Source organism: Mobula birostris, chromosome 6 (genome assembly GCF_030028105.1).
Source record: "Mobula birostris isolate sMobBir1 chromosome 6, sMobBir1.hap1, whole genome shotgun sequence".
Taxonomy (NCBI): Eukaryota; Metazoa; Chordata; class Chondrichthyes; order Myliobatiformes; family Myliobatidae; genus Mobula; species Mobula birostris.
This window is the reverse complement of record NC_092375.1, coordinates 33,175,302-33,199,802: the sequence shown is the minus strand read 5'-3', so window position 1 is coordinate 33,199,802 and position 24,501 is coordinate 33,175,302. Positions and strand designations below refer to the sequence as shown.

The 24,501-nt window shown below is 40.6% G+C and overlaps 1 protein-coding gene across 7 annotated transcripts in view; it reads right to left on the bottom strand.

Annotated features, from left to right (window-relative positions):
• The window catches only part of LOC140198916 (uncharacterized), a 135,927-nt gene that overhangs the window by 8,169 nt on the left and 103,257 nt on the right, over positions 1-24,501 (bottom strand). For all 7 annotated transcript variants that reach the window (XM_072260161.1, XM_072260157.1, XM_072260156.1 and 4 more), the window contains one exon: positions 8,760-9,063. In XM_072260161.1, coding sequence (XP_072116262.1) covers positions 8,760-9,060 — 301 coding nt within the window. In that variant the 5' untranslated portion in view covers positions 9,061-9,063. The remainder of the gene's footprint in view (positions 1-8,759; positions 9,064-24,501) is intronic.

Below are 24,501 nucleotides of genomic sequence, written 5' to 3'. Positions count from 1 at the left end.
TGCACCTGTGCAGCTTAGAGAGAACAGTGTTCCTCACTATAGTTACAATAGTTTATAATGGACTTCTAGTAGGATAGTGATCTATTTAGGTATTTTAAAGATGTGATTGATGAATCTGTCTGTCAAAAATACGATATTTAACATTGTATCTGTTCAAATGAGCTTATCTTAAGACTTACAAACACATACCCAAAGTGTCCCTCTAATTGTAATTTACTGCTGAATTATTTATTGGCACTTCACTTCCAACTTCATTTTGTTTTAATCACAGATTAAAACAGCATGCATAAATTTTGCCTCCTTTTCCATTCACTTTTCTTTCTTGAGTACTGATTGCTTGATCCATTGCTTGTTAAGCTGTAGACTGCTTTACATGATTATATATAACTTTTCTATCATATTTTCCTCTGCTTCACTTCACAAAATTTACTATTTTAATTCCCAGTGTTGAAAAGAAATTAAACAACTGTGGAGCTTGGGTGTCTATGGAATGAGATGTAGATCATAACACCAATTTAATTAAAAGATGTACCACTTTACTAGGTACAGAGTGGAACCCGGTGTGGTCTTCTGCTGCTCCAGCCTACCCACTTCAAGATTCAAGAGTTCAAGGGAGAGCCAGTAGATGTAGTGTACCTGGACTTTCAGAAAGCCTTCGATAAAGTCCCACATAGGAGACTAGTGGGCAAAATTAGGGCACATGGTATTGGGGACAGAGTACTGATATGGATTGAAAATTGGCTGGCTGACAGAAAACAAAGAGTAGCGATTAATGGGTCCCTTTCGGAATGGCAGGCGGTGACCAGTGGGGTACCGCAGAGTTCAGTGCTGGGACCGCAGCTGTTTACAATATATATTAATGATTTATATGAGCAAATTAAAAGTAACAGTAGCAAATTTGCCGATGACACAAAGCTGGGTGGCAGTGTGAAATGTGAGGAGGAGGATATGAGAATGCAGGGTGACTTCGACAGGCTAGGTGAGTGGGCAGATGTATGGCAAATGCAGTTTAATGCAGATAAATGTAAGGTTATCCACTTTGGTGGTAAGATCAGGAAGGCAGATTATTACCTAAATGGAGTCAAGTTAGGAAAAGGGGAAGTACAACGAGATCTAGGTGTTCTTGTACATAGTCACTGAAAGCAGGCATGCAGGTACAGCAGGCAGTGAAGAAAGCTAATGGCATGCTGGCCTTCATAACAAGGGGAATTGAGTACAAGAGCAAAGAGGTTCTTCTGCAGCTGTACAGGGGGGCCCTGGTGAGACCACACCTGGAGTACTGTGTGCAGTTTTGGTCTGCAAACTTGAGGAAGGACATTCTTGCTATTGAGGGAGTGCAGCGTAGGTTCACAAGGTTAATTCATATTAACCGGGACTGTCATATGTCGAAAGATTGGAGCGACTGGGCTTGTATACTCTGGAATTTAGAAGGCTGAGAGGGGATCTTATTGAAACATATAAGATTATTAAAGGATTGGACACACTGGAGACAGGAAGCATGTTCCCACTGATGGGTGAGTCCAGAACCAGAGGCCACAGTTTAAGAATAAGGGGTAGGCCATTTAGAACGGAGTTGAGGTAAAATTTTTTCACCCAGAGAGTGGTGTATGTATGGAATGCTCTGCCCCAGAAGGCTGTGGAGGCCAAGTCTCTGGATGCTTTCAAGAATGAGATGGATAGAGCTCTTAAAGATAGCGGAATCAAAGGTAATGGGGATAAGGCAGGAACTGGATACTGATTGTGGATGATCAGCCATGATCACAGTGAATGGTGGTGCTGGCTCGATGGGCTGAATGGCCTACTCCTGCACCTATTGTCTATTCAGAGTTCAGAGGTGCTCTTCTGCACACCATTGTAGTAATGCATGATTATTTGAGTTGCTGTCACCTTCCTGTAAGCTTGAACCAGTCTGGCCATTCTCCTCTAACTTCTCTCATTAATAAGGTACTTTCACCCACAGAACTGCTGCTCACTGTATGTTTTGTTTTTCACACCATTCTCTGTAAACTCTAGAGACAGTTTTGCATGAAAATCCCAGGAGACCTGCAGTTTCTGGTATACTCAAATCAGGCCATTTGGCACCAACAATTAATCCACAGTCAAAGTCAATTACATCATATTTCTTCCCCATTCTGATGATTGGTCTGAGGAAGAACTAAACCTTTTGACAGTGTCTGCATGCTTTTATGTACTGGGTTACTGCCACATGACTGGCCGATGAGATAGTGGATTCCAGTTAATTGGGACACATCTAGACCAGAACCTTACGGGCAAATTAAGGGGCTGCCCCAATTAGCCTAAGTTTTATGGAAATAATTAAAAAGGTATTAAAAAAGACAAACTATCTTTTAACTGAGTAACAAATTATGTATTTAAATGAAGTACAGAACAAATTAAAACACTCAATACTACTACAATATTATAAAACTGTAAATTAGTTCCTAATATGTATTGACAGAGGAATTCTTTTGATTGACAGTAAATGAACAAAATCAGTGTAGTCTCCTAGGGCAGGTAATGGATTGCCTTCGTACAATGCTTTTGGCAATTGCATCCTCCAAATCTTCATTTTCATTGTACCATTTCAGATGATTGCTGATACATTCAAATGCTTCACAGTTCCTAACTTGTTGAAGTAGCAAAATTGTTTCATTTCCAATCCTGGCTGTTTCTGCCATCTCGAAGCCTGAATACTTGAAACCGCAGTGAGCATAACTATTCTGAATTTTCTTACGGCACATTTCTCACCAACTATCAGTGACAAAAATCACTGCTTTTTGAACACAAACATACATAACTGATGCTAGTTAGAAACCGTTCAGCAACAGTCTCTTGTCTGAATTAAATGGCATAGTGTCCCAAACAGACTAAGGGAATCCCAGCTATATTCTCAAATAACTTTTGTTCTTCCCAAGTAACTGCTCCAGTTAACCAATGGTGCAATTAACCATTTTAATTTTTAATTAGTTAATCAATCATTAGGAACTCCCACCACTCAGGATGTGCTGTCTTCTCACTGCTGTCATCAGGAAGGTGGTAACAGGAGCCTCAGGACCCACACCAGTTCAGGAACAGTTATTAGCCTCAACCATCAGACTCTCGAACCAGAGGGAATACCTTCATTCAACTTCACTTGCCCCATCATTGAAATGTTCCTACAACCTATGGACTCACTTGCAAGGACATCTCATGTTCTCAATATTTACTGCTTATTTATTATTATTTCTTTCTTTTTCTATTTGCACAGGTTGTAGTTTTTTTGCACATTATTTGAATGCCCAAGTTACTGCAGTCTCCCATTGAATCTATTATGGTTATCATCCTATTATAGATTTATTGAGTATGCCTGCAACAAAATGAATCTTGGGGTTGTATGGTGCCATATGTACTTTGATAATAAAGTTACTTTGAACCGTTGCCCGCTGTATTTGCAATCTCTTATACTTTAGAGTGTATTCCTTCGCTATTTCCTGTATGTTAGATTAGATTAGATCTTGAAGACAAACACAATATGTTTGTTAAACTTTACTTCATTTCTTAAGTGTAAATTCTGTTAAGCAATCCACGTAAATCAGCCCATAGCTGTTGCAGCAGAAAAATGCAGCCAAATGATCAGTGTGGTGGTGAGTACTGTCAAGAATAAATTCCTCTAAGTGCCTGTATTCGGAACGGAACAGGATGCTCATTTAGCCTTTTTTTTTGCCTACTCACGTTTGTCTTGAATATTGTTTGCCTGTCTTCAAGTTGTTTCTGGTGTGTGACTTGAAGCTAGAAAGAAAATAAAGGGGCAGTGGCAACACCAATACAGAATTAGCCAAGAGGTAGAAAGCAGAAGTACTGAAGACTGGAGGGAATTATATAGGATGATTGTACACGTTTCTTCAATAAATGTTAATCAGCTGTCATAGATACAGAGCAGGATTTCAATGTGTGCAGATGACACAAAACATGGAAAAATAGTAAATAAAAAATAGAAAGGTAAAAGAATATTAGCAGACAAGTTGTTGTAAGCAGAAGTAATAAGTCTAAAGTGTATTTTATGGGAGTAATAAAGATGTGTAATGTTTTATTGGAGATGCAGGAACTAAGAAGGTGAGAAACTGAGATGGAGGGTGTAAGGTGTCAAGGTTATTTATAATAGCAAGGACATAGTATGCTTTTTTAAAGTGGTATGGATTGTAAAAGTAGGAAATTATGGTTAATCTTTCCCAATTGTGGGTTGGGTCCCAACTGGAGATATGGTATATTCTGAGCATCGAGCTTTAACGAGCAAGATTTGTTAGACCACCTATGGAAATGGGGAAATATTTAAAAAGTCAGCAAAGTTTATGGATATTTAGAGACACTTAAAGTTGCCTCAATTTTAGTAACTTTTAAAATAAAATTAACACTAAAATACATGATTTAAATAAAACACACAAACTATTCATTAATGACAGGCTTTTGTCCTACAATCTCCATAATATTTAAAGTACTCACTGAGAAGACCTGGCACAAAATGTGAGATGTGATTTCCTCAACATAATCTTAAGAAATCTCAGCCACACTGACCCTTGGTGCTGGTCGTCATGTGAACTCAGCGGAGCAAACATGTGGCTTTCAGAATCTGTAAGTGGACATGGACTTTCACATTTAAAAGCACATAGGTATGTCTCTAAGACTTTGTTATTTTAACTGCTGAACAAGCAGTTCTGATTGGAACCACTGGTAAGATACCACCTGTTAAAATGTAACCCAGCCAGGAGTGATCTATTTACATCTACAATAACAGCAAAATGAATTGTTTGCTTATGTTGAATAAACAGTAATTACAATATTCTGGACCAATCTGGTAAATTTTATCCATAGCTACTCTAACAGTTGAGTAATAGCTTAACGTCTAAAATCCTCTGGTAGTTAATATTATGTAATACTCCCAAATGACAGGAATTGAAATAAATGACTGAGATGCAGACACAACATTTAAGTTTCTCTGGACAGAATAGAATAAAGGTAATGCAAATGGAAAAAGTGCTGAATAAATCTTCATGATGAACTTAGAACAATTTTGTAGACTGGCGTGTTTCCATAAAGAAATGCAACCTGCTTGGTTTATATCTGAGAGACTGAATTGGTCAATTGGCACAGCAACAGCATGATTAATGAAAACCAATGATCTTAAACTAGTTAGAATCCATTACAGATTAATATGAAATTGTAATCGAGGGCACTGAACTGTAAAAGGACAAATTTCACTGAAGTGAAAAGATAATCAAATGAGTGCCAAAACTGCAGACCAGGCCATCTAAAATAATGGCAACATTCTAGAAATACTGAGCAGGTCATGTCACATTTGTGGGAAGAGAAACTGAGAATTATAAATATTGTTTAAGAGTTTGTAATAAAATGTCTTGATGTGTCAATAGATTCTGAAGAGCAGGAAAATGTATACGTTAAGTTAATGATAGAATAAATAAAAGTGGGAAAAACCTTGCACCTTGGATGTCCCAAGACACTTTACAGTGAAGCTGCTGTCATCTAGATGGAAAAGTAGGTGATAGAATTAAGCTTTTTATTAGACTGGTTTGTTATTTGTTTATAGATAATGTAACAGGAAAGCAATCGAAGATTATAAAGCTTAAGAAAAAATAAGGCAGAAGGTTTACAGACAAAAAAGTAGAAATTTAGTACATTTATTTAAAAATCATGAGAGGGAGAGAGAAAAGTTTAATAGAGTAACAGTGAACAAGACAGCACAGTCTGGGCTCTTTGGCCAATGCCACAGTACTAAAGAGTATAACCCTACCCCACCATCAATCTAACCCTTTCATTCTATACAGCCCATAACTCTCTATATTCTTCCACATCCATGTGTCTATCCAAGTCTTTTAAATTTCCTAATGATATCAGCCTCTACCCCCAGCATGCATTCCAGCCAGCCACCATTGTTTTCTTTTTAAGAAAAAACTACCTTTAACATCTCCCCTAGACTTGTCTTTGCTCATTTTAAATGAATGTCACCTGGTATTGGCCACTGCTGCCCTGGGGAAAAAAATGCTGGGTGTTCACTTTATCTATGCCTCTGATAATCTCGTGCAGCTCTATCAAGATGCCTCTCATTCTGTGCTGCAAAGAGCAAATGGCCCAACTCACTCAACATTTCATCATAAGTCATGTTATCGAATAAAGGCAACGTCTTGAAAAAAGTCTTCTGCAGCCTCTGTAAATCTTCCATATCCTTCCTAATAAAGCAACGAGAACGGAACATAATACTGTGTGGTCTAACCACTGTTTTATAGAGCTGCAACATTACTTCGCGACGGTTAAACTTAATACAACTGACTAATGAAAGCTGACGCACCATATGCCATTTGAACCACCTTATTAATTTGCAGGGCAACTTTGAGAGATCTATGAATTAGATTAAGGACCTAATTATTTAGGACCTCCAGCACCCAGGGCATGCCCTTTTCTCATTGTTACCATCAGGTAGGAAGTATTGAAGCTTAAAGGCACACACTCAGTGATTCAGGCACAGCTTAGAAACATAGAAAACCTACAGCACAATACAGGCCCTTTGGCCCACAGAGTTGTGCTGAACATGTCCCTACCTTAGAAATTACTAGGCTTACCCATAGCCCTCTATTTTACTAAGCTTCATGTACCTATCTAAAAGTCTCTTAAAAGACCCTATCGTATCCGCCTCCACCACCGTTGCCAGCAGCCCATTTCACGCACTCACCACTCTCTGAGTAAAAAAACTTACCCTGACATCTCCTCTGTACCTACTCCCCAGCACCTTAAACCTGTGTCCTCTTGCGGCAACCATTTCAGCCCTGGGAAAAAAGCCTCTGACTATCCACACAATCAATGCCTCTCATCATCTTATACACCTCTTTCAGGTCACCTCTCATCCTCTATTGCTCCAAGGAGAAAAGGCCGAGTTCACTCAACATATTCTCATAAGGCATGCTCCCCAATCCAGGCAACATCCTTGTAAATCTCCTCTGCACCCTTTCTATGTCTTCCACATCCTTCCCGTAGTGAGATGACCAGAACTGAGCACAGTACTTCAAGTGGGGTCTGACCAGGGTCCTATATAGCTGCAACATTACCTCTCGGCTCCTAAATTCAATTCCACGATTGATGAAGGCGAATACACCGTATACCTTCTTAACCACAGAGTCAACCTGCGCAGCTGCTTTGAGTGTCCTATGGACTTGGACCCCAAGATCCCTCTGATCCTCCACACTGCCAAGAGTCTTACCATTAATACTATATTCTACCATCATATTTGACCTACTAAAATGAACCACCTCACACTTATTGGGTTGAACTCCATCTGCCACTTCTCAGCCCAGTTTTGCATCCTATCAATGTCCCGCTGTAACCTCTGACAGCCCTCCACACTATCCACAACACCTCCAACCTCTGTGTCATCAGCAAACTTACTAACCTATCCCTCCACTTCCTCATCCAGGTCACTTACAAAAATCACAAAGAGTAAGGGTCCCAGAACAGATCCCCGAGGCACTCCACTGGTGATCCACCTCCATGCAGAACTATGACCCATCTACAACCACCCTTGCCTTTTGTGGGCAAGCCAGTTCTGGATCCACAAAGCAATGTCCCCTTGGATCCCATGCCTCCTTCCCCTCTGCAGTCTGGTTCCTAAATGGACATTGACATTGGACGTTGAACCCTTGGACACTACCTCACTTTTTTAATATATATCTGTTTTTGCACTATTTGTAATCTATTCACACATAAACTATAATTGATTGATTTTTTCCTACTATATTATGTATTGCATTGAACTGCTGCTGCTAAGTTAACAAATTTCAGGACACCTGCCGATGATAATAAGCCTGATCCTGAACTTGGACCCTGAGGTCCTTCTGTTCCTTCGTACTGCTAAGAATCGTACCATTAACCTTGTACTCTGTCTTCATGTTCAATTCTCCGAAATTTATCACTTCACTCTTCCTGATTGAACCTCACCTGCCACTTCCCTGACTGACTCTGCATCCCGAGAATATATCTCTTTCTAATCGATGACAACCTTCTACACTCTCCACTACACCACCAACCTTTGTGTCATCTACATACTTAACTAACCCAACCCTCCACTTCCTCCATGCAAGTCATACATTAAAAAAATCAGAGTAGCAGTCCCCGAACAAATCCCAGTGGAACACCGCTAGTCACTGACCTCCGGGCAGAGTATAGTCTGTAATTAAATATGTTAGAATAATTTTTTCACATGAGTGGCTTGTGGGGGTAAAAAGATAGTCTAAAATAATCATCTGAAAAAGTGGCCTCTTCCAAATAGGAAAATTCGAATGCTAGTTGAGTGATAACTTTGTAGAATAATTTCATTCCCTCTCTAAGGGCAGTCTGAGCTTTGCCACTTTAACTCTCAATCCTGCTCACATTCTGACCTTCACATTTCTCCAGCAAAGACCAACACAAGGTCAAGGTTCCGCACCTAATTCTGTCAAAGAATAGTGCAGTTCTTTTGCAGGTTTCAATACTGAATTCTACCATTCCAAATAATTAGCTTTCCCTGTCTGTTTGAGCTGGCTGTTTTATCTCTCAACAAATGATACCTAATCTGCTGAGGACTCCCAACACATTCTCTTACTAGTTAAATTGACAATACCACTTTCACAGTAGCACCTTTGTCATTTAGATAAATCAGACTGAATCCAGAAAATCCTGATGTCTTTCACACAAAAATGAAATATTGACTTTAATCCTCAATTTAATGTAATTCTTACCTTTTGCTTCCTTCTGAGGCATCACATTCTTTCCAAACACACGCATTTGCGGAACATCTTTCCCATAGTGAGAGGTATATGGTAAATCCTTTCCATACAGTGGCAAGTGCGGCACCTCCTTGCCCATGTGTTGCATATGAGGTCTCTCTTTGCCAACTTGTACCATGTGGGGGACTTGTATTTGTGGCAGCTGCTGTGGACCCTGCTTCATTGGATAGTAACCACCCACATGAACAGTTCCAGCCAGTAACAAATGGACAGTCATTGTCAGGAACTGTAGGAGGAGGAGAGGCATAGCCATGATCTGAAACAAAGCATATGAGAAAATTTCACATTTTAATAGTTCTTGTACCTCTCTTCTCCTCTTGTGGTTTGTGTGAAGCAGCATTAGACAAAACATATCACTTACGTGTTGGGGACTGCCCCCACCCCCCACCTCCTTTCTATCTCTTCCCCTCTAAAGGGGGACACCGTTCTGTCATATTCAGGAACCTGTAAATGCCCTACCTTCTTTTAAAAAAAAACCTATTCAAATGCATCAATCTAGGAAAGCAAAGTTCAAAAATAAGATGGTTATGCTTCAGTTACACAAGGTTACATCTAGAGTATGGTGTACAGAATTCATTACCATATTTAAGAAAGGATGTATATACACTGGAGGCAGTTTTGACTGATATCAAAACTGGTGTGTTGTCTGTGTAAAAGATTTGAAGAATGAAGCTTTAAAGATGCTGAGGAATCTTGTCAGAAGGTTACATAAAGATTCTTCTTTTATGGGCGAATCTAGAACTACTTAGTAGCTATTCTAATAGGGTCGTCATCTGAAGATGAGGTAATGTATGTATCTCTGAGAAGACTGAGTCTTGATTTCCCTTCCTCAATGGGCAATGGAGGTAGGTAGGTCCTTGATAAACAAAGTGGTGAATAGGGATTTGTGGTTACAGTCTGAACAATCATGATCTTATTGAATGGCAGAACAAGCAGGAATGGCCTACCTCTGCTCCTGATTGTACCTTCAAAGCAAGTGTTTAAAATATTCATGTCTGTACCCAGAAGGCTTACTATGATGTTGGGCTAGATCTTCTGGAACATCAGTATACTAAATGATGCACAATACAAAGAATAATTCAATTGAAAGACTTTCAAGATCAATCAGGACAATTTGGTATGAATATCTAGGAAAGCTACAGAGAATTAACTGCTGAGGTTGTCTGACCATCTTACTCCTTTGCAACAGTTGTATGCATGACCTCTGAGTACCTTCTAGTCAGCTGCTTCCTGTGAACGTGACCAACGGTATTTTGACAGTAACACTCAGTAAAACAGGACATTGCATTCCACTCAGTATATGCAGCATCATAGAACCACAGTCACTTTGCCACAGAGAGGAGACAGTTAGCCCATTGTGGCCACGTCCAAATTTCCAGTAGTATTGATGCATTATTGTGGCCATATAACCACGTTAAAGGAAAACACTTTGCTAATGTTTTCCCATAATTTGTTCTCCAAATTTCTATTCATTAACTTCCATCTAGACAGCTTTTCTTTGGCGTCAGCATAGCATCTGACCAGACAGCAACTTCTACCGCTTAGGCTTTCTTCCAGTCATGGGAAGTAGATTTTCTCATAAAGTTTGCAGTTTCCAGTCTCATGATTACTAACAGCAAACCTACCATTGTAATCCTCCCTTTTTCTCATATCCAAGGGACAATTGACACAAGTTGCACAGCTCACTAGTTGTCTAGCCAGCAGCTTCCTACTTTCTTTAAACACTTTGACTGGCTACTGGATCGATGTATTGCTATAACAATTGGGCATAATATGAACTCCAAACAATTTAGCCAAGGTAAAAAGTCAAACAAACATGCAAATCCTTTGGCTATGGAACTTTGAAATAATCAGTAACACAATTACACTGCTCCCAGAGTGAAATTTCATCACCAAATAACTTGAACATCATGCAATAAAATTAATGATTGCTATTAAGTAGATTATGGTAATGTGTTAAATTAAATGAACATGAAATAACAATTTTAATGTCTTGACTAAATATTTCATTTAAAAGTTATGATGAAGTTGGTTAGAGCATCTCGTCCCATGGCTGTAAGTTTGAATCAGAATCACTTTTGTTGCCAGCATGTGAAATATACAAGAGTTGATTGTGCAACACACATAAAATGCTGGTGGAATGCAGCAGGCTAGACAGCATCCATAGGAAGAAGCACAGTCGACGTTTCGGGCTGAGACTCTTCGTCAGGACTTGACAAAGTTCCTCCAGCATTTTGTGTGTGTTGCTTGAGTTTCCAGCATCTGCAGCTTTCCTTGTATTTGCATTTTTAAAAGAATTGATTGTGGTTCGGTGCCAAGCACAAAACACAGGACAATACCAGAACAGACAACACAGTAAAATAACAACCTACAATTTAGAAGACAATCGTGCAAACAGCCACAAGCGATCAACAATGAGAACAGTCACATGCACATATGTCAATAATCAAAATTAAATAAATGTGAACCTATGAACAGACAACAATTATCAACAGGAGGAGGAGAGCAAGAAATACTATATAACGGATGTTGTGCAGGAACAGTTGGAGTATTACACCTGAGTGACTTTCGTTGAGAAGCTGGATAGCTACAGGAAAGAAGCTTCAGAGATGCTGTGTAGTCCTGGTGGTGATGGACTTGTAGCGTCTTCCTGATGGCAATTTGGTGAGTAGGTGACTGTTGGGGTGGGTGGAGACAGCAGTAATCTTGTCAGCTCTTCCCTTCACTCTGGTGAAGAACAGTAATGTTCGTAGCTGACCGTCAGTGCTCTCTGTGGAGTGGACTACTCGCTGCAACCTGGACTTGGAGAGGGAAAGGGAGGAGGTGGTGGTAAACCAACCAGTGACGGCGGTGGCCACAACACTTTCAATGACAGCTGAGTAAAAGTTCATCGGGATATGCCCTGAGATGTTAAGTTTACTAAACAGATGTAGGAAGAAGAATGTCTGCTGGGCTTTCCTAGTGATGATCGTGACATTCTTGTCCTACTTCAATGTATTGGTCCCCCGGAACTTGAATGGCTCGGACACAGACACAGCTTGACCATTAACTTCCAAGGTGGGGCATTGTCAGTGGAAATCAATCCGCACTTCCACTGTCTTGATAGCATAAAGCTCCAAATTGTTATCGGCTCACCGTACTGCAAGATGGTCTACCTCTCTTTGGTAGGTCACATCATTATTAAAGATTAGATCAACCACACTGGTGTCATCCGCAAGCTTTAGGATTTTAATGGATTTATCTGTGGAGCTCCAGTCATTTGTATAAAGTGAGAACAGGAGGGATGAAAGAACAGCCCTGTGCTTATAGACATTGGATCAGACAAGTTCGACCTCAGCCTTACATACTGCTTCCTTCCTGTCAGGAGGTATATAATCAAATGACAGGTACATTTGAGCACAGCTAGCAGGGTTAGCTTGCCACAGGGAAACAGCTGAAAATACTGTTGAAGGCAGAGCTAAAATCCACAAACAAGATCCTCACATAGGTGTTGGGGAGTCCAAACATTGAAGAACCTATTGAAGGCACAAGTTAACTGCATTCTTAACTGAGCAATTTGCTCTATGAGCAAACTTGTAGCAGGTCCAGAAGAGGATCAGTAATGGACTTAAAGGCAAGGCAACATCAGACATTCAAAGGTATTCTTAACTGCTGAAGTCAGAGCGACTGGCGTATAATCATTGATTTCGTCTTTGTTGGGAACTGGAACGATTGTAGCAACTTTAATTGCAGGGAGGAGTTAAATACCTCAGTGAAGACAGGTGCGAGCTGACCCACACAGTGCCCTAGAGTACCAGGTGAGACACCAACAGAGCTGCAGCTTTCCTAATGTTCTGTGTTCCAAATAGTTTGTGAAGTGGGGGGAGAATGTCCTTTAATGTTAGTATAGAAGAGGTCCGAAGTTCTATTCTCATATGTGGGGCAGCTAATCTGGTGGCATTTGAGCAGATCATGTTTTATGGTACAATGGTTAAAATCCCCCATAATTAAAATGACAGCATTGGGAAATTTATTTTCCAGTTCACAAATGTCAATCAGCCAACAGCCGTTGAACAGATTGAACATTTGCGTGAGTGGGAATGTAAATACCGGCCAGGATAACAGAGTGAAATTCCCTGGGTATTCCCTACAATGGATGAAAACAACCTCTACGTCAACAGAGGAAAAAGAAAGAATGATCGACTTGGTCCTGCACCATCTGTTATTTATAAACATGCACAAGCCACCACCATGTGACTTGCCACACAATGCGTTATCGTGATTGGCTCTAAATTGCTGGTGTCCTGGCATTTGAAGAAAGTTGGTCTGGTCTGTCCGAGTTTAGCCACGTTTCAACAAAAGGCAGAAATGCGGGCATAAATCATCAGTTAGTCCTGATGAGTAGTACCAACTCATCTATCTTATTTGTAAGGGTACACAGAGAGGAGGGGTTTCGAGGAGTATGTTCCAAACATGGGCAAATGGACAAGATTGGTAAGCATCATTGTCAGCATGGATAAGATGAGCCAAAGGGCCAGTTTCCATCCTGTATTACATATGAAAGGGAGCTCCACAATAATTCTGGATGGCTTTAATTTCATATTAACCATTTTTAGGTGGAACAGCATAGCGAAAAATGTGCTTGAATTGAAATGCTGATTGCAATTCATTAGCTGCAATTACATAAATAATCACTTCCTAATGGTGCTCTGGAGCTGGCCTCTTGAACGTATGCTGTAGTCTTTGACAGCTCAGTCTCCCTTTGAGAACAACCTTGTCCCCTTTTTGGCATGTTGATCTCCCAACACCTCAGTGATTAGGATCTGGATGTACTGAAAAGAAATTCCTACAAAATGTAGTGGATACGGCCCAGCCCATCATGGGTAAAGCCCTCCCCACCAATCAGCACATCTACACAGAGCTCTGTTGCAGGAAAGTAGCATCCATTATCAGGGAACCTCGCCATTCAGTACGCGCTTTCTCCTTGCTAATGCCATCAAGAAGGTGGTACAGGGGCCTCAGGACTCACACCACCAGGTTCAGGAACAGCTAATAGGCCTCAACCATCAGGCTCTTGAACCAAAGGGGATAACTTTATTCATCTTCACTTGCCCCATCATTGAACTGTTCCCAAATCCTATCGACTCATTTTCAAGGCCTCTTCATCTCATGTTATTGATATTTTTGCTTATTTATTATTAATATTTCTTTCTTTTTGTATTTACCCAGTTTGTTATCTTCTGCTCACTTGTTGAGCACCCAAGTTAGTGCCATCTTTCATTGATTCCATTATGGTTATTATTCTACTATGGATTTATTGAGTATGCCTGCAAGAAAATGAATCTCAGGGTTGTATATGGTGGCATATACAGTGGTGCTAAAAAGTTTGTGAACTCTGCAAAAATTTTCTCTATTTCTCCATAAATATGACCAAAATTATGATCAGATCTACACACAAGTCCTAAAATTAGATAGAGAGAACCGAATTAAATAACACAAAAACATTTTACTTGTTCATTTATTTATTGAGAAAAATTATCCAATATTACATGTATTTGTTAGAATAAGTCTGTGAACCTTTGCCTTCAGTAACTGATGTGACCCCCTACTACAGCAATAACTTCAACCGAACGTTTCCGTTAACTGTTGATCAGTCCTGCACATCGGCTTGGAGGAATTTAAGGTCATTCCTCCTTACGAAACTGCTTCAACTCTGGGATGCTGGTGGGCTTCCTTGCATGAACTACTTGCTTCAGGCTCTTGCACAACATTTCTATAGGATTAAGGTCAGGACTTTGACTTAGCCATTCCAAAACACACATTTTCTTCTTTTTAAACCATTCTGTTGTTGATTGACTCTTGTCTTTCAGATCATTGTCTTGTTGCACTATCCAATTTCTATTAAGCTTCAGGTGACTGACTGCTACCTTGACATTCTCCTATAAAATGTCTTGATAAAATTTTGAATTCACTGTTCCCTCAACAATTGCAAGCTGTCCAGGCCCTGAGGCAGCAAAGCCGCCCCAAACCATGATGCTCCTTCCACCATGCTTCACAATTGGGACGAGGTTTCGATGTTGATGTGCAGTTCCCTTTTCCCTCCAAATATAGCAATGTGCATTTCTACCAAAAACTTCAACTTTTGTCTCATTTGTCCACAGAAAATTTTCCCAGAAGCATTGTAGGACAGCCAAACTTGATACGTGCCGCAATTTTTTTTTGGAGAGCATTGGTTTCCTTCATGGTGTCCTTCCTTGAACACCATTCTTGTTCAGTGTTTTCCTTACAGTGGACACGTGAACAGAAACTTTAGCAAGTTCTAGAGAATTCTGCAGGACTTTTGCTGTTACCCTTGAGTTCTTTTTCACCTCCTTCAGCATTGCACATTGTGCTCCTGGTGTGATCTGTGCAGGAATCCTACTCCTAGGGAAAGTAGCAACAGTACAAGTTTTCAAGATCTCAGGACACCAGTTGGGTGCAAGGAAATTAGAACAACTCGATCCATGAAAACAAGTCTTTGCATCCCTTCTTGGGAGCCTGGAGCAGCAAGGCTGTTTCCTTCGGGGTCGACAGGCAATCTGGTATATTCTCTTAAAACAGCCTTCCCTATTTCTGAATATCTCCACCTACTATCAGCCCTAACCTTGTGAGTAATTAGTGGACAGATTCCATAGCATAAAGCCCATGTACTAATTTACATAATTTCCATTTGATAGAATAAATATCATCGATGGAATATATGGTAACTCCCGGTGCAACTTCCAAATTCCCAGATTTATCTACACTCTATAAAATCTAGGGGAATAAACCTACTGATTATATAGCAGTATCTCATGAAGGAAGTACTGACATCTACTTACCTTACATTGTTTTATTTTGACGTAAGATTTTCTCTGCATCATTTATGAAGGAACTGTATCTTTTTATAAAAGCATGTAGTCATCATGATTGTGCTACAAACTGTTAAGAGTACATTCATTTTACTTCATGGGGCATTCATTTTTCAAATAATGTAATGTCTCCAAATAGAGCCACATAGCACAATACCAAATCCTTTAGCCCACCATGTCCGTACCAACCATCAGTTACTTAAATATACTAATCTCATTCACCAGCTCCTAGTCTACAGCCGACTATACTTTGGCAAATCAGGTTTTTGTTTAGAGGCTTGTTAAATATTACGGGAGTACCCTGTCACTACATTCCAGATTGTAACCAATCACTGGGTGAAAATATTCTTCAAATGTCCCCTCAACTCTCTTAACCCAAAATTTATACCCTGGTCCTGCTTATCACTCTACAGAGAAGTTTTTAAATAATTATCCCATATATGCTTCTCATAACTTTGTACATCTCCCTCAGCCTCCTCTGTTCCAAGGAGATCAAATGTACCCAAACAGTCCTCCTCATTACTGAAACATTCCATCCCAGGCAACACCTTGGTGAGTCTCTTGTGCACCTTTGGTGCAATTGTGTCCTTGCTAAAGTTTGCAGAGCAGAAATATATGCAATATTCCAGCCGTGGCTTTGTTTAATATTGTTGTTTAGTCCTTCCTGCACTCGTATGCTATGCTCTATCTAACAAAAGTATGCATCTCATATGTTGCCTTTACCTCCCAATCACCATACTGCCACCTTCAAGGATTCTTGGACTTGTACATCAAGGTCTCCATGTTCCTCAATACTCCTTAGAGCTTTACCATTCTTGGAGTCCATTTTGCCTTTGTTCCAGTAAATATTAACCACATTATTATTGATGCAACAAGATGGAGATCAGATGGAAAATTGCACAGAGCATTAGAAGATGGAATTTAATCCAGACAAGTTTAAACATAGAAATCTACTGCACGTTACAGGCCCTTTGGCCCACAATGTTGTGTCAACCATACAACCTCCTCTGGAATTTCTGTACTCTAGAAAACTGCCTCGAATTTCCCTACCACGTAGCTCTCTATTAAGGTGATGTATTTTGGGAAGTCAAATGTATACAGTAAATTGAATTGACTTTATTACTAACATTCTTCATGTACATGAGGAGTAAAAATCTTTATGTTACGTCTCCGTCTAAATGTGCAATTTATAGTAATTTATAATAAATAGTATGTACAACAGGACAGTCAATATAACACAGAAATACAATTGTATCAGCATGAATTAATCAGTCTGATAGCCTGGTGGAAGAAGCTGTTCTGGAGCCTTTGGTCCTGGCTTTTATGTTGCGGTACCATTTCCCAGATGGTAGCAGCTGGAACAGTTTGTGGTTGGGGTGACTCGGGTCCCCAATAATTCTTTGGGCCCTTTTTTTTCCTCCACACCTGACTTTGTAAATGTCCTGAATAGTGGGAAGTTCATATCTACAGAAGTGCTGGACTGTCTGTGCCACTGTCTGTAAAGTCCTGCGATTGAGGGGAGTACAGTTCCCATACCAGGCAGTGATGCAGGCAGTCAGGATGCTCTCAATTGTGTCCCTGTAGAAAGTTCTTAGGATTTGGGGACCAATACCAAACTTCTTCAATTGTTTGTGGTGAAAGAGGCACTGTTGTGTCTTTTTCACAACACAGCCGGCATGTACAGACCATGTGAGAACCTCAGTGATGTTTATGCCAAGGAACTTAAAGCTGTTCACCCTCTCAACCCCAGATCCATTGTCAGTTGGGGTTACCCTGTCCCCGTTCCTCCTGTGGTCCACAACCAGCTCCTTTGTTTTTGCGATATTGAGGGAAAGGTTGTTTTCTTGACACCACTGTGTCAGGGTGATGACTTCTTCTCTGTAGACTGCCTCATTATTGTTTGAAATTAGGCCAATCAGTGTAGTATTGTCAGCAAACTTAATTAGCAGATTAGAGCTGTGGATGGTGACACAGTCATGGGTATACTGAGAGTAAAGGAGGAGGCTTAGGACACAGCCCTGAAGGGCACCTGTGTTGAGGGTCAGAGGGGCAGAGATGAGGGAACCCACTCTTCTAACCTGCCAGTGATCTCACAGGAAGTCCAGGATCCAGCTACCCAAGGCAGGGTGAAGGCCGAGGTCTCTGAGCTTCTAGTTGAGCCTGGAGGGAATTATGGTGTTGAATGCTGAACTGTAGTCCAAGAACCACATTCTCACATGAGCATCCTTCTTCTCCAGATGTGTAAGGATGGTATGTAGAGCAGTGGCTATTGCATCATCTATCAGTCAGTTGTGTCAGGTGAATGGTAGGGTGCCAGGGAATATTTATGAACAGAATGGACTTGGGATTTAAGATCATAGATTACTGAAAGCAATACAGGTAGGTAGGGTGGCAAAGGAGGAATATGGCATGGTCACCTTTATGGGTTGGGACAGACAGTAAAACATATAATTTTGAGTTATTATCCTGCAGCTCTACAAAACACTGTTTTGAGTGAGCCTGTAGTTTTGATTGCCATACTATAGGGAAGTTGTGCCTGCAGTAGAAAGAGTGCAGAGGGATGTTGTCCAAATTGAAATACTATCATTATGGGGAGAGATTAGATAGGCCAAGTTTATTTCCCCTCGGGTAAATGAGGTGAACTGACAGAGATAAGAGGCAGAGGTTGGGTCAATAGTCAGAATCTTTTTGCCATTGTAGGGGTATCAAAAACAAAAGGGGATTGTTTTAAGATAAGGGGATGCTGTTTTGAAGAGTATTTTTTTTAATGACACAGTTGTCATTATCTGGACTCTCCCAGAGGAGATTGGAGTCAGATGCCACTGCTCTGTTTATTTATTTAGAAATAGTGTGCAGAATAGGTCCTTGCTGCGTCACCCTAGCAACCGTGATTTAACCCTAAGCCAATCACGGGACAATTTACAATGACCAATCAACCTACCTGGTACATCTTTGGACTACAAAAGGAAACTGAAAGACCTGGGGAAAACCCATGCATCCCATGGGGAGGACGTACGGAGGCTCCAGTGCCCTGAGCTATAATAGCGTCATGCTAACCGCTACATTACCATGCCCCCCAAAAGTTACATTTCAAAGGCATTTAGACGGGCATTAAAATGGGCAAGGACACAGATCTAGTGCGAGCAAATGGAATGAAGAGATTGGCAAAAAGGAAGACTAGTAATTGCTGAACTGAAATAAACAGTATGTGTGTTCATAAGGATGTATTTATCCCTATTCCAGTCATTTGTATATCTATTAAAGCTCAATTAGAGTTAACATTCAGATTGATGACTTGCTTATTAGTCAGCAGCCTGAAACATTAATGCTTTTTTTGTCTCCCTCCACAGATATTGCTTGACATCCGGAATAGTAGCGAGCATTTTTGGTTTTGCTTCATACTTACAGCATCTATTTCATATTTCCAGCATCTACAAAATGTTGCTTTTAGATTATAGAAAATAAGATGTTATGTTAAATCCATTATTACGACATATTTTGGCTTTAATTCTATTTTAATCTATAGTAATTCTCAGATTAACAACTTGCAGGAAGCTGTTTATGGGGGAAAAGTAAATTGGCAATAACTTTGTATTTCATCCAGCAACTGAGTACATCAGAAAGGACATTTCATTCCCCATGAAATATGCTCCTTCTCCCAAAAATAATCCACTAAACTGTTTCTAGCAAGCCTAAATCCATTTAACTATTTAAACTTAGTTTCAAATGCTGTTTTTACACTCAGTTTACTTTCTACTCTGGATATCCATGGGATCCGGTTCTCCAACTGCTAAAAGTATCACTTTAAGGATGGAAACACCTTATCCTGTGATATCAATCCAGCACAGACTGATTCCAGTTCGTTGGCTTAAATACAAAATTTTGGAGTACTCTACTTAAAGAATATTACATTTTCCAGATACTTCCTGAGTTCTAGACAGTAAAGAATGTTTTGCACCTCTACAAAATCTCCTAATTTTATAGATCAAGAAAGACTTGTGTTTTCTTACCTTTTCTCTCCTACTCATTAATGGTACAGGTTTTGTAATAGAGAAGGCTGGCCTCAATCTTAAGACTTGTTCTTGTTCATATGAACATGCCAGTGTATATAAAAAAAACAGCAATTATCTCAAGTTGGCTGCTGAAAGCATCACATTTTGGAATCTTTGCCCTGACTGTTGTTAACAAAACAAAAGTTTGTTCCTTTTGTTAAGCTGTTCCTGTGCTTGAAACACTACAGGTGACAGGTGGGTCAGCCATAGATTCAGTGGTGAAAACAGCGATGACAGCAGCCTGATTAGAGTGACTGCCTGGACTCTGCTATTTAACCAAAGCCATGAAACAAACACCATCCCGAATCAGAATGAAACAAGTCAGAAGATTCATAAAGGGCAGGCCCCGTTGACAAACTTACTGGAGTTCTTTGAGGACAAAATGAGTGCAGTGGATAGAGGTGAACATGTCGTATACTGTACTTGGATTTCCAGAAGATGTTTGATAAGGTGCCGCACAAGAGACTTATAAATAAAATACGGATGCAAGGAGTCGGAGGAAGTGTATTGGCATGGATAGTTAACCAATAGAAGGCTGAGAGTTGGTATAAATGGGTGTTTCTCCAGTTGGCAGTCAGTGGTGAATGGGGTGCCGCAGGGGTCAGTGCTGGGCCCGAGCTGTTTACCATTTACATTGATGATTTGGAAGAGGGGACTGAGTGTAGCGCAGCAAAATTTGCTGATGACACTAAACTGAGTGGAAAAGCAAATTGTACAGAGGATGTGGAGAGTCTGCAGAGGGATATAGATAGGTTAAGTGAGTGGGCCAAGGTCTGGCAGATGGAATACAACATTGGTAAATGCGAGATCATCCACTTTGGAAGGAATAATAGAAGAGCAGATTATTATTTAAATGGTGAAAGATTGCAGCATGCTTTTATGCAGAGGGACTTGGGAGTGCTTGTGCATGAATTGCAAAAAATTGGCTTGCAAGTACAACAGGTTACTAAGAAGGCAAATGGAATGTTGGCCTTCATTGCTAGAGGGATTGAATTCAAGAGCAGGGAGGTCATGCTGCAACTATACAAGGTACTGGTGAGGCCGCACCAGGAGTACTGTGTGCAGTTCTGGTCTCCATACTTGAGGAAGGATATACTGGCTTTGGAGGCAGTGCAGAGGAGGTTCACCAGATTGATTCCAGGGATGAAGGGGTTAACCTATGAAGAGAGATTGAGCCGCCTGGGACTATACTTTCTGGAGTTCAGAAGAATGAGAGGGGATCTTATAGCAACATACAAAATTTTGAAAGGGATAGATAAGATAGAAGTAGGAAAGTTGTTTCCATTGGTAGGTGAGACTAGAGCTAGGGGACATTGCCTCAAGATTCAGGGGAGAAGATTTAGGATGGAGATGAGGATAAACTGTTTTTCCCCATAGAATGGTGAATCTGTGGAATTCTCTGCCCAGGGAAGCAGTTGAGGCTACCTCACTAAATATATTTAAGAAACAGTTAGATAGGTTTTTACATAGTAAGGGAATTAAGGGTTATGGGGAAAAGGCAGGCAGATGGAGCTGAGTTTATGGACAGATCAGCCATGATCTTACTGAATGGCGGGACAGGCTTGATGGGCCGGATGGCCTACTCCTGCTCCTATTTCTCATATTCTTATAAAGTCACCTTATGTTTTAAAAATGGGAAATGGACAGCAAACCATGATATCATTGTGTCACTGTACCTTCCTACCTTTAGGTATTTTCTACTATTTGAAAGCATATTAAATATAAAAGCAGAGGAGAAAGTTCTGCAGAGAGCATGTTTATCTTGTAACCCTCCTGAGCACCAATCAAGACGCTGAGCAGGGCTTTTATTTTCTCTCTCTTTCTGGCCCACTTTTAATCCCAGTGAAGAGATGCTCCTTTATGTCTACTTGTCAATACCCCAGTTAGTTTATCTGCTTTTAGTTGAAGTTTTGTTCTACAGTATACATTATTAGCATTCTTCTCAACATTGTTCCACAGGAGCTGCAATAAAAACAGAAATAGTCACACACATCCCAAGAGGCATTGACAGTCTTAGGGTGTGGGTTTTGGATTTCTTTTTTATTATTGTGGACATTCTTAAAATGTTACCTGCTGGGAGTTATCCGCACGACTGGTTTATTGGGCGGGGATTCCAGCTAAGCCAACGTAACTCAGCGAAAAGTCTGCTCAACAGAAGTCAAGAGTCTGCAGACAGCTGGCAATACTTTACCATTGTGACAAAGATTAAGAGAGTATACTGTATCTTTTCAATAATTGTCTCCACAGTTAAAAGTGCAGCTATGGTGAAATACTTCTGAAACAGAGTTGATGGTACAATAACAAAAACAAGAGTTAGAAAACAAAAGGGTCTAATTAATTACTCCCTATAAGGAGTAGTCTAAATTGTTTGGAGATGAAATCTGATAACAATCTTTTTGGTTAACTTGCAAGAATTTAAGGCAGTTAGTCCATTGAAATAGCAGTAAACTAACGTCATCGGCCCAAGGGTCTGTTCCTACACTAACTGCTCTGTGTTGTATCAGTACCCGCATAGGCAATTCATGCTGCAGGTTTTGTTACATGAACAGGTAGCCTAATTGCACAATGCTATACCTGAAATCTCAGTTGACAATGCAGAGAACTGAACAGTTAGAGATACCATCTTTTGGATAGGACATGAAACATCTCTTGCATCTTGGGTGGAGTTAACACTAAACAGAGCACCACCTGAAATAATACGAAGCTCTCCAATATCAAGTCAAAACAATACCAAATCCAGTGGATGACTGGAAAAGCAGGAACTTAAAAATCTGAGCCCACAATGCTCAAGTCCCCTTTGCTTCTGTGTTTTGTGAGGTCAAAGTGGAATTGCGGCTAACATTAAGATAGAAGCAGCCATGTTATAATTTGAAATGGCCAGCTCTCCACCTAGAAGCAGGCTTCCTCCATCTCATATGTGTCAAAACCAGATGGACAGTTTGAACAACACACACAAAATGCTGGTGGAACGCAGCAGGCCAGGCAGCATCTATAGGAAGAAGTACAGTCGACATTTTGGGCTGAGACCCTTCGTCAGGACAGTTTGAAAATAGATTGACATTAAGAATGAATGGTACAACATTTTCACATCCCATTTTCACTACTAAAACTTGAAAATTCAGGAGATGTAATTTTTTTTACACTATAGTGTACCATCGTTTCAAAAAGCATTTAGTGTTTCTTGAAACCAGTGGACATACTTCAAGGGAAGGTATGAGCTCAAAAGAGAGAGTGAAAAAAAAATCACAGGTACCCAATGGCAGTTTGTACTCACTCTCTGGCATCAATGCAACGTGTAAAATTTGATCCTTTCATGAACGTTTTTACTAAGGAGATTAAATAGATGAACTTTTTCATAAATTTAGACATACCACAGATATAGAATGACCGTCCATCTATTTGATTTATTAATATTAATTATGACAGCTTCTTGTATGATAAAGTTGTTGTTGAATTTCCACATGTATTACTTTGTTTATTTGCCTGCTGTGAAATACATCTTAATTGGTGACAACTGGTAAAAAGAGCTCGGGGCCTATTGGGACTTTTTAGCTGCCTTCAATCATAGAGGTCTATGAAGTGAGGTGTGAAGAGGGCAGCCAGCCATTGCATGCATGGACAGTGTTAGAGTGGTCAGGCTTTGGTTCAAGAGGCCTGGGTGAGAAGGGGCAAAATCTCGAAGTAATTTTTTTTTTCTTTGACTGTTAGTGCATGCTAGTGTGGGGAGAATGGATCCAGGGTTGGTGGTATGCTCTTTGTGTGAGACATGGGAACTCTGAGAAACCCCCACTCTCCCCAATAACTGCATCTGCATGAGGCGCATTGAGCTGCGGCTTGTGTGGGAGAATGAGGTAGTGATAGGTAACGGAATTAAAGGGAGGTAGTCACCCCTAAGTTGCAGTAGGCAGGTACCTGGGTGGCTGTCAAGAGAGGGAAGGGAATAGGCAGCCAGTGCAGAGTACCCCTGTGACCTTTCCTCTCAGCAATAGTCATACTGCTTTGGATACTGTTGAGTGGGATGACCTTCTAGGGGGAAGCTCCAGCGACTGGATCTCTGGCGGTAAATTTGACTCTGTGGCCCTGGAGGGAAGGCGGGAGAAGAGGAGGGCAGTAGTGATAGAGGATTCCATACTGAGAGGAGCAGAGAAGAGATTTTGTGGACGTGAAAAGAGACACCTGGATGGGTGCCAGGATCAGGGATGTCTCGGATTGGGTCCACAGCATTTTAAAGGGGGAGAATGAATAACCAGAAGTCATGATACGTATTGGTACCAGCATAGGTAGGAAAAGAGACAAGATCCTGAAGAGAGAATGTAGGGAGTTAGGTAGAAAGCTGAAAAGCAGGATCTCCATAGTAGTAATCTCTGGATTGCTACCTGTGCCTCACACCAGTGATGGTAAGAATATGTTGATTAGGCAGATCAATGTGTGGCTGAGGAATTGGTGCAGGGGGGCAAGGTTTCATGATTTCTAGATCATTGGAATTCCTTCTGGGGAAGATCTGACCTGTAAATAAAGGATGGTTTACACCTGGACTTGAGGAGGACCAATATCCAATGGGCAGATTTGCTAGAGCTGTTGGGGAGGATTTAAACTAATCTGGCAGGGGAATGGGAAGCAGCTTAATAGGTCTGAGGGTGGGGCAGTTGGTATACAGTACTGTGCAAACATCTTGGGCATACATACTGCATATAGCTAGGGTGCCCAAGACTTCTGCATAAAACTGTATTAGTCAATGTCGAGTTTGTAACTTTGGCGGCTGGATGTTGGGAA